This window comes from Suillus bovinus, assembly GCF_016758785.1.
Source record: "Suillus bovinus strain UH-Sbo-P2 chromosome Unknown EDB93scaffold_25, whole genome shotgun sequence".
Classification (NCBI taxonomy): Eukaryota; Fungi; Basidiomycota; class Agaricomycetes; order Boletales; family Suillaceae; genus Suillus; species Suillus bovinus.
This window is the reverse complement of record NW_024542081.1, coordinates 4444-18677: the sequence shown is the minus strand read 5'-3', so window position 1 is coordinate 18677 and position 14234 is coordinate 4444. Positions and strand designations below refer to the sequence as shown.

The 14234-nt window shown below is 49.2% G+C and overlaps 6 protein-coding genes across 6 annotated transcripts; 5 read left to right on the top strand and 1 right to left on the bottom strand.

Annotated features, from left to right (window-relative positions):
* The first annotated feature begins 80 nt into the window (after positions 1-80).
* Positions 81-3742, top strand: EDB93DRAFT_1205496 (WD40-repeat-containing domain protein). The gene is made up of 3 exons (XM_041450983.1): positions 81-1610; positions 1660-1804; positions 1858-3742. The coding sequence occupies exons 1-3, from the start codon at positions 528-530 to the stop codon at positions 3459-3461; spliced, it is 2832 nt and encodes a 943-aa protein (XP_041307928.1). The 5' UTR covers positions 81-527; the 3' UTR covers positions 3462-3742.
* Positions 3699-6077, bottom strand: EDB93DRAFT_1144056 (hemolysin-III related-domain-containing protein). Its single transcript, XM_041449419.1, has 6 exons — positions 5103-6077; positions 4988-5052; positions 4723-4939; positions 4517-4670; positions 4364-4466; positions 3699-4305 (listed from the first exon to the last, which is right to left on the bottom strand). The coding sequence occupies exons 1-6, from the start codon at positions 5984-5986 to the stop codon at positions 4085-4087; spliced, it is 1644 nt and encodes a 547-aa protein (XP_041307927.1). The 5' UTR covers positions 5987-6077; the 3' UTR covers positions 3699-4084.
* A 95-nt stretch (positions 6078-6172) lies between these two features.
* Positions 6173-7179, top strand: EDB93DRAFT_1144052 (peptidyl-tRNA hydrolase). The gene is made up of 4 exons (XM_041449418.1): positions 6173-6413; positions 6471-6610; positions 6663-7041; positions 7094-7179. Exons 1-3 carry the CDS (start codon positions 6337-6339, stop codon positions 7034-7036), a joined length of 591 nt encoding a protein of 196 aa, XP_041307926.1. The 5' UTR covers positions 6173-6336; the 3' UTR covers positions 7037-7041; positions 7094-7179.
* A 6-nt stretch (positions 7180-7185) lies between these two features.
* EDB93DRAFT_1144033 (glycoside hydrolase family 92 protein) lies at positions 7186-11055 on the top strand. Its single transcript, XM_041449417.1, has 20 exons — positions 7186-7320; positions 7394-7679; positions 7733-7757; positions 7811-7838; positions 7892-7931; positions 7995-8177; positions 8234-8456; positions 8514-8615; positions 8666-8999; positions 9047-9130; positions 9180-9484; positions 9539-9620; positions 9682-9768; positions 9818-9866; positions 9921-10071; positions 10125-10209; positions 10263-10301; positions 10352-10436; positions 10487-10567; positions 10616-11055. The coding sequence occupies exons 2-20, from the start codon at positions 7511-7513 to the stop codon at positions 10942-10944; spliced, it is 2481 nt and encodes an 826-aa protein (XP_041307925.1). The 5' UTR covers positions 7186-7320; positions 7394-7510; the 3' UTR covers positions 10945-11055.
* Positions 11056-11084: 29 nt separating this feature from the next.
* On the top strand, positions 11085-11389 carry EDB93DRAFT_1043750 (uncharacterized protein; the record flags this gene model as incomplete). Its single annotated transcript, XM_041444594.1, has 2 exons — positions 11085-11169; positions 11220-11389. Coding segments are annotated over 2 exons (255 nt in total), but the record flags the coding sequence as incomplete, so codon positions are not given.
* A 1283-nt stretch (positions 11390-12672) lies between these two features.
* Positions 12673-14026, top strand: EDB93DRAFT_366823 (uncharacterized protein). The gene is made up of 5 exons (XM_041456202.1): positions 12673-13305; positions 13360-13524; positions 13594-13694; positions 13748-13785; positions 13843-14026. Coding segments are annotated over exons 1-5 (834 nt in total). The 5' UTR covers positions 12673-12776; the 3' UTR covers positions 13844-14026.
* The last annotated feature ends 208 nt before the right edge of the window (positions 14027-14234 follow it).

Genomic DNA, 14234 nt, shown 5'->3' with positions numbered 1-14234 from the left:
CCAGGAGCACTGGGCCACCTCATAGTATTTTTTTTAAAACCTTCATTCCAATTCATGCTATTGACACTTGTCTCATCCTCATTTTTCTTAGCGTTTTTCACTACCCTAATGTCCACATTTTGTACATACATTGACTTCTTCTCGCCTCCATCTGTCCCCGTCCTCCACTTCGCACCGTTCTCTCCCTGTTCCGCACGATAGCTGAAGTTGCCGAATTGGTCAACGACCTTCGCAGCGGAGTTGGAGCGGACTCAGGCAGAGTGCTAGCCCTCTGAGTAAGTAAATCATAAGGGATTCGGTGTGAACAAAATGAGCATCTCAAAGGAGTGAAATGATATCCACGCTGTCACTGGTATGGCCTGGGAGCGATCAATGAAAGTATAATATATAATAAAAGTTAGTTGTGATCAGACTAGGGCCTCTCACAACACATTAGTAAGCAACAACTTTACCAGAGTACGCTCTTGAGTCCTCATCAACGTCAAACACTACTGAAGTACTGACCATTTATCTCCCTGTTTAGCGATATGAAGGACTTGCTCAATGTAGCAAGAAAAGCGTATCTTCATACTGTGAGAAGGGCGCCGACAAGGCGCGGGGCCCCAGTGCAGACAACACAGCCGGCGCCAACAGACACGACAGCAGTGTTGGCTGTTGCATTCTTCAAAGACGGTCAACGGATTGTCACTGCTTCAATGGATGAAACCCTGCAAATATGGGACGTGGAGAAAAGCGTAGTGGTGGGAGAGCCATTCGAGGGACACAGTGGCTATGTGAATTCAGTCACTGTATCGCCAGACGACAGGCGAATTGCGAGTGGTGGGGCAGATGGAGCCATCACCATCTGGGATGTCGATAGCAAGCAGAAAGTACTCGGTCCGCTGGTGAAGCATACAAGCTGGGTGTCCTCAGTGTGCTTCTCCCCCGATGGAAAGAGAATTGCAAGCGGATCATGGGACGCTACAGTCATCATATGGGATGCAGAGACTGGTGTTGTCCTCATAAAATTCGCTAATGATCCTCAGGATTGGGTGTATTCTGTCGCCTTCAGCCCAGATGGGCTAAAGTTAGCACACGGAACATGGCACAATATTTGGATTTGGAGCATTGACGGCGCCAAGCTTCTTCTCAAGATTCACGCTCATCAAGATGTCGTTCGAAGTGTTGTGTGGTCGCCTGACGGCCAGCAACTTGTCTCCGCATCAGATGACAAAATAATCAAGTTTTGGAACTGCTCAAATGGACTCCAGATCGGTCAGCCTTGCACTGGTCATACCCACAAAATCTACTCCCTGGCTATCTCTTCTGATAGCTCCTTCATTTCCACTGCCTCGCACGATAAGACTGTGCGCCTGTGGAGCACAACATCACACAAGCAGATAGGACAGGCACTCGAACACACCGCACCGGCTTTCTGCGTTGCAATTTCTCCCGGTGGAGAACTACTCGCGAGTGGCGACTTTTCTGGGAATCCCCAGCTTTGGTTCATCGAGGACACACTTTCCGCAACATTCGGGCTAGATCCCTTGTACGATTTCTATTTTGCGCATCGCAGTAAATTGAAATTGGGCCAAAATCTCTATGCAGAAGCCCTTTTGGACGCGGAAAAGGTGCGGAAAATATCCTTCATTAATTTGACGAATGTGATGATATTAGCAGGTTATTGAGCTCAACCCTTCGTCTCATCTTGGATACGAATTGAAGCATGCAGCGCTTCGTAAGGCACAACGCTATGATGATGCATTCGAGGCTTTCACAATCATGCTCTCCAAGTTGGATGATGCACCCGACCAACAGATACGACGTAAGCCCAAAACAACTCGAGCGCCGTCTTGAAGATGACTTACATTTTTGCAGAGCTACGCCAGCAATATGTCAGTCCATCTGAAGTAGAAGGTGCTATTCGACGAGCCATTCACGCCCAGCTGGAAAACGCTCCACTTCGTCTAATCGACACCTCTACTGGACGTTTGTGCAATCGAGATGCGCAGATCAATGTATTCATGGAAAGTACAAAATACAAGGAGTTGTTGCATTCATTTGTGATGCGTGCGCCCCTCCAAACGAAGCTTATCAAAGAAGCGGTCATCAAATACTTCAGCTGGGTCATGTTATCTCATAGGTGGGAAACCAAGGAGCTACTACTGCACCACATTCAAGGCAGGAACATATACGACTTGGATCCGGTTGGAACTGTGTTGAAGCTGCAGAAATTCTGCAAAGTTGCTCGCAATGCAGGCCATCGATGGGCGTGGAGTGACACATGCTGCATCGACCAGAACAACAATGTCGAGCTCCAGCAATCAGTCAACTCCATGTTCGTTTGGTATCACTATTCAGCGCTCACCATTGTCTACCTATTTGATGTTCCTCCTTCGTCAGAGTCTGGCGCGCTCGCAAGCAGCATTTGGAACACCCGAGGATGGACCGTCCAGGAGTTCCTCGCTCCTAAAATCGTTCTCTTCTACCAAGCAGATTGGACTCTGTATCTCAACAACCGTTCACGCAACCACAAAAAATCTGTCAGTATCATGCAGGAGTTGGAAGATGCAACAGGCATAAATGCGCGGGCGCTCGTCGACTTCCGTCCGGGGACAACAGATGCCCGAGAGAAACTCCGATGGGCGTCAAACCGTGACACTACTCGGGAGGAAGACATTGCCTACTCTTTGTTTGGCATCTTTGATGTCAACCTTCCTGTTATCTATGGAGAGAAAAGACAAAAGGCACTCGGACGACTCTTGCAGGAGATCATAGCCCATTCGGGCGATATCTCGGCCCTAGACTGGGTGGGACAATCATCCAACTTCAACAGTTGTCTCCCAGCCGAGATTTCCTCGTACAAGGCTCTGCCATGCATATTTCCATCTCTATCTGAACACGATATGCAGATATCAATTTCCGCACTGCGAAACAATATTGTGCCTGTGGAGTCAGCTTTGAAACTGTATACCCTCCTTGAAAATCTCAGCGTTCCTCGTTTTGCCAACGCTAGACTGCAATTGCCTTGCATCGCATTTCCTCTGACAGAAGTCAGGCGGAGTAGTGGTAGAGACGGGGACAAATTTTTTACATATGAAGTCAAGGCAGACGGGCTACAAGACCTGCTAATCACAACGGAAGACAGGCTTCCACAATTCTCGCCTACGAGGCGTAGCCGGCAGACATTCCTGCTTGTCCGTCCGTGGAAACGGCATGATCTCGGGCTGATTGACTTTGCGGACGAGATGCAGAGCGTAGAAGATTGGTCCGAGCCTGGGTCTTCTATATATAACGAGCCGACCATGCGAGAGTTGAGGTTGATTGTTCGCCTCGGACAGCCTTTTGGCGCACTTTTGCTAGCGCGGCAGTGGGGTGGGGAGTATAGGAGGATCGCTTCGGATCACAATATTATCGCACAAGTCAGGGACATGGCATCTGTTGACGACATGATGGACATCAGGATGCTCGAGATATTGTAACTGGTACACATAGTATCACAATATCGTCAATCGATAAGCGGGTGCTGCGAGATTGGAGGCTTTTGTTCGTCGAACTCTATAAGTAAAATAAATCCGGTCTATCGATATGAAAGCAGCTGTAGTAGTACAGTCACCTCACCTTGACTGGATTGCATACAGCAGGCGGGGGCCAACTGGTGGCCTCATACCAGGGCATTCACGAACCTAAAGGCCTGAGCGCTGAGCGCTGAACCTTAATTTATGGCTTTCGTGAATCGCGCTGGAGCCAGGAGAGTAAATCGAATATGGCAATCATGGATGTAAAGGCTTGACCACAGCGTGAACCCTTTGGACTGATCTCTTCGACGCTCACGTTTAAGTGTACACAGCGTTTAAGAGAGTGAGAACGTGAAGAGATATTATCTATATATCTGCAGCGACGATGCTAGTGTCGTGTTTCCTGAGTTACTATTGTAAATATAATATTTATATCGTCGGGGAGGTGACCGAAGGGGTGTCCTTGTATATGTCTAACATATATAAGAACGGAGCGGTTGATCCTATTTATGCTTAGATGACAGCAAACGGTCTAACAGATCAGCTGTGCTCCTCTAGATGCATTCAGCCCGATTAAAAAATCAGCATTACGATACAGCATGACACTCAATGCCGCGTCGGAGCTCTGCGATCGCAGCATGGTGTTGTCCGATAGCAATCACAATAAAAATGTGCCAGATTGCGTGAGAACCGCCACCACACCAGTCTAGCCAGTGAGAGTAGCGCTCAGAAAGGAAGCGTTCCGGGATGTGTGTCGCGTAGAAGACAAGGCCAATGAGGTATGATGTGATGGAGGGCCAAATGGGGTCTAGAAAAATTTATCAACAAGAGGGAAGTCATAAAGTATGGCAGAGAAAAGGACTCACTAATGAAAGCGAGCATCTGCCTAGGTGATTGCAGGTATGCGAGGGCTGTCATCGGGGCGGCCGCAGTAAATGCAAGGGACAGAAAGAAAGCAATGCGACAGTGCTGAAGGGATTAAGTCAGTAAGAAATTCTAATAACGAAAAATAACATTACTTTATACTCGGCTTGATCGAACCACTTGAAGAATGGGAATGCGTTCCCTGCAATCCCAGTCATCAAGCAACAGACAAGAAATGCGTTTCCCACTTCCGGATGACAATTCTGGAAGCCATAATATACGACGGTGCCAACTGAGGCACTGATAAGCCTGAAGGATGTAAATGATTCAGCAAATTCAAGGAGCACCCAATTGTACTCACCATCCAATACCTACATAGTCTATCCGTGCGCAAAGCTCCATGCCCTGAGGATGTGCACAGCCGGCCATGGTGTGCCAGAGCACACTGCTGAAAAGGCACAGAAGAGCAAACGAAATAAATGCCACCTCCGGGGCGTCCACAATATTTGATGCATTGAATATGGATATCAAATTGATGAGCCAAAGAACGAATGGAATGAGATGTGTATGTATGTTAACTTTGGGATAGTCAGCGTGTAACCATATTCATAAGAAAAACAACATACGGGTTTCATTGTGTACGGCGAATAGCGACATGATAATAAGTGGCCATTTTTCTAGGGGGATGAACCTGATGCACTAATAAACGTGTTGCAAAGACGGTAGGGACTTGTCACATACCGATAGCCTCCGAGGACAAATGGATTATTCCGCCATTTTGGCGGAAGATCGACATACTTAATTAACCGTGATCCTTGTAATGATTGTTTTACTGCACGAGCAATGTCCTTTGCTGCCACTTCTATCATAGCCTCTGCTTCAGTGACATCATCAGATAGTTCAGTGATGAGTTCGGAAGACATGATGGAATCAATGAGGCCGGATATACGGGAATTTCCCGGGGGAGATGAAAGCTCACTAGAGCGAGGATCAAACGAACGTAGGTGCTCATGGAAGGACTGGAAGCGAGCGGAAAGAGTTGGCAGAAAACCAGAAAAATCAAAGTCGGAAAAGCGGGAGCAGGCATGTTCTAACAGCGATGTGATATCGCTTGGAGCCAGGGCTGCCATATGTGGACGTACGCTCGGAATATCAGGTAGACGCGAGCGCACGTCGCTCAGGGAAGGAACATCGGGGAGTTCGGGGAGATGGGACTTTACTGGGGACATGTCTGGAAGATGGAGGTCCGGGAAGTGAGAGCATACATCCGTTCGAATACTACGGAGCATCTCGAGGGCATCTTTAGCCCACTGTCTGGCTTCTTCGACGGAGTGACCACCCTTACTCTTCAAAGCCTCAGTGAGGTGAAGGTCAGTAATTGGAGTGATTGGAGATTCCAGTTTAGCCAATCTCATCTCAATATCTTCTAAATACGATAGGACAAGGTACCTGAGTGCAGAAAAAGTCTCTTTGGCCGAGTTAGATGAGAGGTCGAGTGCCTCGAGTGAATGAGGCAAGCGCTGGCAGATAGCCAGACGGAGGTTGCGCTGTGCATCATTCGTTGAAAAGCGGCGTCTGTGACGAGGACGGAGTTCACTATTGGCCTCCGTCGCAGTCGAGGACATCGTATAAAAACAAGGTGAAAGATGGAAGACAAAGACGGAAGACGGAAGGACAAACAAGAGCCTATCTGTGGGATGTCACGACTGAAGTGAGGACCGTCGGGATTAATATTCATCCTCCGAGGCACTTCTAATTATGGTATCTCTTCGGCATGACCTCCTTTCTGGCTTGTGTCACAGTGCCCTCCTAGACCTTGAGTCACACTTGACAGACGGTCACGCTCAGTTCGACTTGTGTGCACAGGCTGCTGCCAGCTATGACTCGAGGAACTCTCGAGGGCTTACTAAAACTCGATTCCTCTTATCGACCTTCGCTATAAGTAACCAAACCAACCCTCAACAAATTTTGCAGGATGACCGTTGCTTCAGGACTTCCCCAACTGCTTCTTGTAGGTCTTGGTAACCTTCCATTTCCCCAGACCCGCCATAGGTGGGTTCCCATTCCATGCAATCGACATCTGAAGCGAAAAACTGACTGAAACCGCAGCATTGGGCATCTCATAATCGACGCCTTAGCCGCAAGATTCCATATACATATGTCCAATGACAGGACGATGGGTGGCGTGACTGGACGTTCAAAGGTCACGTTAGGTGAAACTGTTGTATCTCTAACGCTCCTGAAACCAAGTTAGTGATATAACTGTTTTTGATTTCTCGATGACTTTGAACACTCTGTCAGAGCCCCTCATGAATATCACTGGTCCATCAGTGGCAGGAGCTCTCCGCAAGTCTGTCAAAGCCTCAGATGCAATGGTCATTATCCACGATTCGCTATCGCATAAACCGAAGGCTTTGTCTCCAAAAATAGGCGGTTCTGCCAATGGGCACAATGGTGTCCGTAGCATCATATCGGCACTCGGAGGCGAAACTAATTTTCATCGATTTCGTATTGGCATTGGTAGGGGTCCTGGTGATGTAGCGGAATATGTTCTAGCGAAGCTTCCGGAGGAAGAGGAATTATACTGGAATGGCGATGGCATAGGTCTCGACCTTATTTGTAAGGAACTCGAACACATTGCTGGCAAACAGCTTGAGAGCCGAGGCTTACCGTGACCTCTGTGGGTTTATATTTCAGCACTTTGCTAATATGCTAATAAATTTTGGCCTTAGACCTCGGGAAAGCATGGGGTTTCGCCACGACGCGTGGCAAATCGCGGTGACGGGCTTCATCTTGTATTTATTTCCGTTCAACGCTGACAAAGTCCCGACTTCAACGCGCCCCGTAGCATACTGATGAGCTTGTACTTCTCATCTCCAAATGTACATCCCGTATTTTGCGTGGCGTGGCCATAGCGATGAATCCTATAAATTCGGAGCTACGTCACGGATATACTTAAGTAAGCCTGCGCGCGATACATTCTTCCAGATGCACGTAAGGTATCTCCATGTGCTGATGCCGTTGTCCGACAGTGTTCGGGTCATTAAATGAATGCATTTAAAATTTTTGGAAGATCTACATAAGCGCTATTATATAGCGTTAGCTCACGTTGGCTATTCCCCACAACACGAACCGAACTACAGGTCATCATGGTTGGTTGGCTACTAGCATCCGCTGCTGCGGTGTGCATTAGCACGACATACGCTCAGCCATCGCCAAAAGTTCAAGCACGTATCAGTGCTGCTATAGCAGCTGCCCAGGCATCCAACTCCACCAATATCGACTACACTGCTTTCGTGAATCCTTTCATCGGAACTGGTAGATCGGGTGATTTTTCGGCAGCTTCGCGTGTTCTGACAACTATTTCCCAGATCACACCTATTATGGAGATGTTTGGTAGGTTTCCTCTGTGACGCGTCTTAAGCTGTTGAACGATGCCCGTTACGTAGTCCGGGCGCGTCGGTGCCCTTCGGAATGGTACGTCTCAATTTGAACATCACCGTGACAACAACGCGCATGCTTACCTCTAGGTCAAATTCACTACCGACTTCACAGGTTACGCGCCAGCGGGTAAGTTGATCTGCACTGCGGCCATATGCGCTTCCGTTACAATGCGTGATGAATCACCCATAGGATACAACTCGGATCCGTCGCAGAAAGCTCGCGGAATAAGTCCCCTGCATGACAGTGGCACGGGGTCATCCCTCGGAACGTATGGTAACTTCGAGGTCATGCCCCTCCTTTGTCCTTCAGGATTCCATACGTGCACGACCACGCTGGAGGCGCGTGAGAGGTACAGGAAGAACGATAGTGATGGTATAGTGTCTTACTATGTTATATGGAAGTCCTAGGAGCTGAAATGAGCGCATCAGACGCGTCCCCGGGCTACTTTTCGCTGACTTTAGATAATGATATCAAGATAGAAGCTACGTCGACGCGTCGTGCTGGTTTAGAACGTTTTACATTCCCAAAGGGCTCAAAACCGTACTTTGTCCTCGACCTAGCCAATGACTTGCCGGCATCATTTGCGGGCGGGTCCCTCGATATCGATCCAGTACAGGGTCGTATCACACTCGGCGGCCAATATGGCTCCAGGTAGGCATTGAACTTTTTTGATCGGCGATGTGGTAAATCAGTTTGATTGTGTGTCAGCTTCGGTCCCGGCTCGTACCACTACCAAGTATTTGCTTGTTATGATCTCTTGAACGGCGGAACTCAAAAGCTGAGCGAATATGGCATCTGGACGGGTGATAAGTGAGCATCGAGTACTACTGTTATATTTGAACCAACGATATGCTCATCAGGTACGGCCTCGACGCAAAGGGACTCGGTCAGACCCACCTCAATCTCTCTCAGAACTTGATAGGCGGTACACCCTACCAATCAGGTGCACTCTTCTCATATGAGGGTAACCCAGAGGAAGTGATCCTTCGTGTTGGTATTTCATTCGTTTCGGCAAACCAGGCCTGTGCCAATGCCGAGGAGGAAATTGGCAAAAGTTCCTTCAATGAAACCCTGAAGGCGTCCAAAGCTCTTTGGCAGGAGAAGCTCAGCAAGATCGAGATTGATGTTGTACACACGCCCCATAATGTGACGGAGATGCTGTATTCTTCGCTGTACCGAGCGTCATTAACTCCTGTAGGTGCAAACATCGTGACGAAGTTGAGCTAACCACGTTTCTGCAGAATAATGCTACTCTAGAAACTCAGGGCGCGTTTGCGAACACGACATCATTCTACTTTGACTCTCTTTACTGTAGCTGGGATACGGTGGGCAGCAATGATGTGATGTCGGAATTTTACTCACCCACATGCGCAGTTCCGAACATTTTACCCCTTCATGACTCTTCACTCCCCGGTTGAATTCGCACAAATTGTGGACAACTACATCGATGGCTGGCGTAAACTCGGCTGGATGCCGGAATGCCGCGCGAATAACCTTCCTGGGTGGACACAAGGCGGGTCAAGCGGCGACAACATCGTTGCACAGTTTGCGGTGAACTACCACAATGAGGCGCGAGCGCTGGGAATTGACCTCAACGAGCTTTATGCCGCGCTCGTCACGGATGGGCAGGTGAATCCGCCCGAATGGAATACATTGGGCAGGCAGGTGAATGTTTACAAGTACGTGACTTCGTTGGTGGCGCATCAGATATAAGCGCTGAATTTGATATGCAGGCAATTTTCTTACGTACCTTTTGCTGTTCTAGACACTGGGAGCACTGGTAGACAGACCAGAGAGGGAAGTAGAACTGTCGAGGTGAGACCTCCGTTATCAATGCTTGTGTTTCGATCTCAAGACATGGCTGTATCCATTCCAGTATGCATTTGAGGACTTCGGTATTCGCCAGGTAGCACAAGTGCTTGGCAAAACGGACGACGTTGCATACTACACTAACCGATCATATGTGAGCGAATAGTGGCGGCGTCCAAAGTCGCTGATCATAAACTTTACAGTGGTACCGCAATGTCTGGGATGCAACTGTAAAGAGTGATGGGTACCAAGGTAATTTGAGTCGATGTAGTGATAGCGATGTCAATCCTAACATTATCATCGCAGGGTTCATGCAGAAGAGATTACCCAATGGAACCTTCTATTACACCGACCCTGCCAACTGCTCGCCGAAGGACACCAGGAGCAATCCAGAGTGCTCGCTTCAGGAGGATAATCAGAGCGGGTTCTACGAATCATCGTCGTGGGAGTATAGCTGGTGAGCGTCTGTTCGCAGAGACGTGTTGGATGCCTTATGAGGGATAATAACAGGTATGCACCGCATGATACGGGGTACTTGGTTGAGCTTATGGGAGGAAATACAACGTTCACGAATCGACTCGATCATTTCTTTGAGGTAGGTTCATTTTACGGGTCGTTCTAACTAACATTTACCTCGTTGGCGTCCAGGAAGGATATTACCAGGCAGGCAACGAGCCTTCTTTCCAGGTTAGTCTCTTATGTATACAAGGTTGAAACGGTGCTGACCTGTGGAGCAGACACCCATCGGATACCATTATGTAAACCAACCTTGGCGCTCTGTTGATCGTGTCCGTGATGTTGTCATAAATAACTTTAACATTGGTAAAGTTCGAGAAGCTAGTTGGTGTGGAATGATGCTGAATTAGATCCAGAAACCGAGGGTCTTCCTGGAAACGACGATCAGGCTGCAATGGCAACACTCCTCAGCTTCCATCTCTTAGGATTGTACCCAGGTAAGCTCCTCATCTGTTCACCCACCCATCCAATTAACTCGGGTACAGTTCCTTCAACGACGCACTACCTTATTGTCTCTCCCTTTACGCCAAAATATACCATCCACAACAGCTACCTCAACACTAGCACTACGGTAACTGTTACCAACTACTCTCCTGCGTCTGTGGCGTACCCGATACCCAATGGTGTGCCTGCGTACGTGAAAAACGTAACGATCAATGGAAGACCTGCGAAAAGTAGATGTTACATTGATTTCTATGATACATTTAAAGTGGGTGGGGAGATTGAAATAGTTGTCACAGAGGACAAAACGTATGATTGTGGTGGACCTGTACCAGAAAGTCTGTCGATGGGAGGATTTGCTAGGGCACGGTGACAAGATAGAATTAGATTTGTCCTTGTTTGGCCACATGGGTCCGTGCAATAATTGATATTGAAGCCTCGAGTCGCGATCTCGATCACAAATTAAAGGGTTGCAAAGTCCACTAAGGAAATCGGGCTCGTCATCCACGGCGTATGGACAATGTTATCGCCATCGGTGTTGGGCTCGCCCTACGCACCGTCATCGACATCCTGACTGACAGTGATTACAGGCTTACTGGTGCGTCTTGTTACAAGTCAACATGATTCATCTAATCATTATTGTTCAAGGTACACTCATTGGGCTCTGGGAAGGTTTTGTACTTTCGCATTTCCTCCATAAAAATCCGCGAAATCCCAATGATGCTTATCTTGCCCTTGCTACTCGGTTCGCTATCGACTTTTTCCTCACCAACTCGCTAATTCGTCTTGCCCTCACGGGCGCATGGACAATTGTTGGGCTCCTTCTCGCTGACATCATGCCCAGCTTGTTGCGAGAGACAGGGCTGAGGCATGTATACAGGGCGCTAAGGAAAGATGCCAGGGCTATGAGGAGGTCCATGCCACGTTGGAGGATCGAAAATGATATACAGGTCCCAAACATATCCATTTTAAATCGTGTACCCGATCTTTCGTCTCGCACTTCAGCATCTACCATTGTGTCGAGTACGCGTGCTGCCCCGCCAGCTTCCCCAGCCCCAACCGTGCAGAGACGCTCAACATCAGACTCGCCCTCCAGCCAAGTAACCTCTTCGGTGGCGAATACTCTTACGCGTGAAGTTCTTCTAGGACCTTCCCCGGCTCTCATTCATATTGATGTTGCCCCTGACTTTCCTCCTTCCAACCCAGACCCGTCCTCTGGCGGCCCGTCCCTTCTCTCTAACACTTCTGGCTCTGATTCTTCAAGGCACGATCAGGCTGTATCGATTCCAGATGACGACCGGGTACATGCTGCCATGCCACCCCTCATACAAGAACAAGAGCAAGAACAGGATCCAGACCTCAGCGTGCTCGACTTCACACCACCTGTAGCTGCATTTGGAATAACGATCACATCCGAAATCATCTCCCCCACTCCCCGTTCGTACATCGGAGTTCTCCCTCCCATCCCAGATTCTGAGATTGATCTCTCTGTCCATGCGCCGCCGGTTCCACCACCAGAATCACGTCCTGCTTCTCGTGTAAGGAACCTATCATCCACCTCTGGCGCGGGCATATGGAGCCAGAACGCCCGCACGGGCGTCGGGGAAGGTGGTACAGACCGATGCCCTGATCTTGGGAATGCACGTGCACCACTCCATCAACGGGCGAGCTCAGCCGGGCTGTTGGGACAGCTACCAAATCAGCCTACCTTCGGTAACCAGCCAAATTCGACAGGACACCAGGCCAGCAGTAAATGGGAAAATTCGAGGCTTCGTCACCCTGAACAGGTTATCATGTCGGATGGTGCTGCTGGAATCGGCGGGTTTGCCATGCGGGCAGACGGGCAGATGCCTCAGCACTCTGGTACGCCTCAAACACATTCCGGTAGTGACGGTGTGCGCACAAGCTCAGTGCTTGGGTTAAGTACGCCCCTCTCCCCTTCCAAGACCCCCACTAATATTCCAAAACTAGCGTCCGCTTCGGCACCCCAGACTAAACCGCCAACACCAGCACCCCTGATCAAACCGCCAACACCAGCGCCCCTGACAAAACCGCCAACACCAGCGCCCCTGATCAAACCGCCAACACCAGCACCCTTAACGAAACCGCCAACACCAGCGCCTCTGACAAAACCGCCAACACCAGCGCCCTCGACCAACTTGAAACAGACGAACACAACTTTGCAGCCGAACTCAAAATCTATCAATGAAGAGCCCCGTTCAACCACACCTGCACCTGCGCTTCCATCTAAGACCCCCACACCTGCACCTCTCTCCAGGACCCATACACCGATGCCCACATCCAAATCGAGGTGTACAAGCCCAGGTCTTACATCCACTTCCGTCCGCAATTTTACTGATTACGACCCTGCGAACCCAATTCGTCCCATGCCAGGCCTCAAATCTCCATCTACCGAACCAGACCCAATTTTCCCAGGTGCAGGAGCGCGTCATGAATCTGCCACCGGGGAGTTCAATCTCTTGGACACCGGTGTTGATATTGATGACGATCCGCCACCGCCATTCAAAGAATTCGAGTCGCCTGTGCATCCACGCGGGACGAATTTTGGTGGAGGCGTTGGTAATGGGAAGGGATCAGGTGGACAGGTCACGGAGAGTTCTAGAGATGCAGGTACTGTTGCCTGCGCCGCCAGCTGCCGAGGGTGATGCGCAAGGAGAAGGGCAGGATGGGGTCTCCAAAGGGGAAGTGGATGGCGTAGGTGGACAAGACTCCGGTGAGGTCACCCAAAGGAACATCGAGACTTCAGGCGCTGAGGACCATGCCCGAGATGCGGATAGCCCGGACCAAGAGGAGAGTGCTCGAGACAAAGGGAAGGATAGTCAAGAGCAAGAAAAAAGTAAACAAGACGGAGATGGTAATCAGGGAGCTGTCGATAAAAGCCAAGCCGCGTGCGAAGATGCCAACCTTGCAAGCGGTGGTACCCAAGATACAGGTATGCATGTTCACTAAGTTCATTTGAACCAAGCCAAAGCTTCACCTCCAGGCCCTGACCTCAAACCAGAACCCACGCGTCTCACTCCCGCCCAAGAAGAGGCTGAAACCCATCGCAATGCCTTCCTACTTAAAGAAGTAGCCCGACTTGAGGAATTACGCAAAAGGGAGGTACTGGACTCTTCTGATGAACAGTGCCCTTCCGAGATTCAGACCCGTCTTAGTGCTGTGAAAGGAAGAATGTCGAGGATTATTTTTGCTGGTACGTTCATGTTGCATAGATCTGACACTGTCTTACTCGTGTTGACAACGAACAAAGACCCACCCGAACAGTCACCACCCACTTCCGAAATCTCCTCTGTCGGAAAAAGTCCTCAGGATCTCAACATTGCTCTGACGAATACAATCATCGATCTGCTTCTTGAGCGGCAGGACGTTGGACCGATCCAAGTTACAGTGTCTAACACGAAGAATAAGCACAAAGCTGTGGAAAAGTTATTGAAGGAGTTTATTGTGGAGTGAGTTTATTTGGCTTCAATACAAACACCTCGCATGTATAACTGTTCTTGTGATGCTGACGCTGACGATGCAGGAACAAATTTTCGATTCGTTCTGAGACTGGGCAGTATTGGATTGTGATAACAGTGTAATGGAGACTGTACAAGATGCGATACCCCCGACGAGGATACCCCCCCCTCCTTGTTGTTCTTG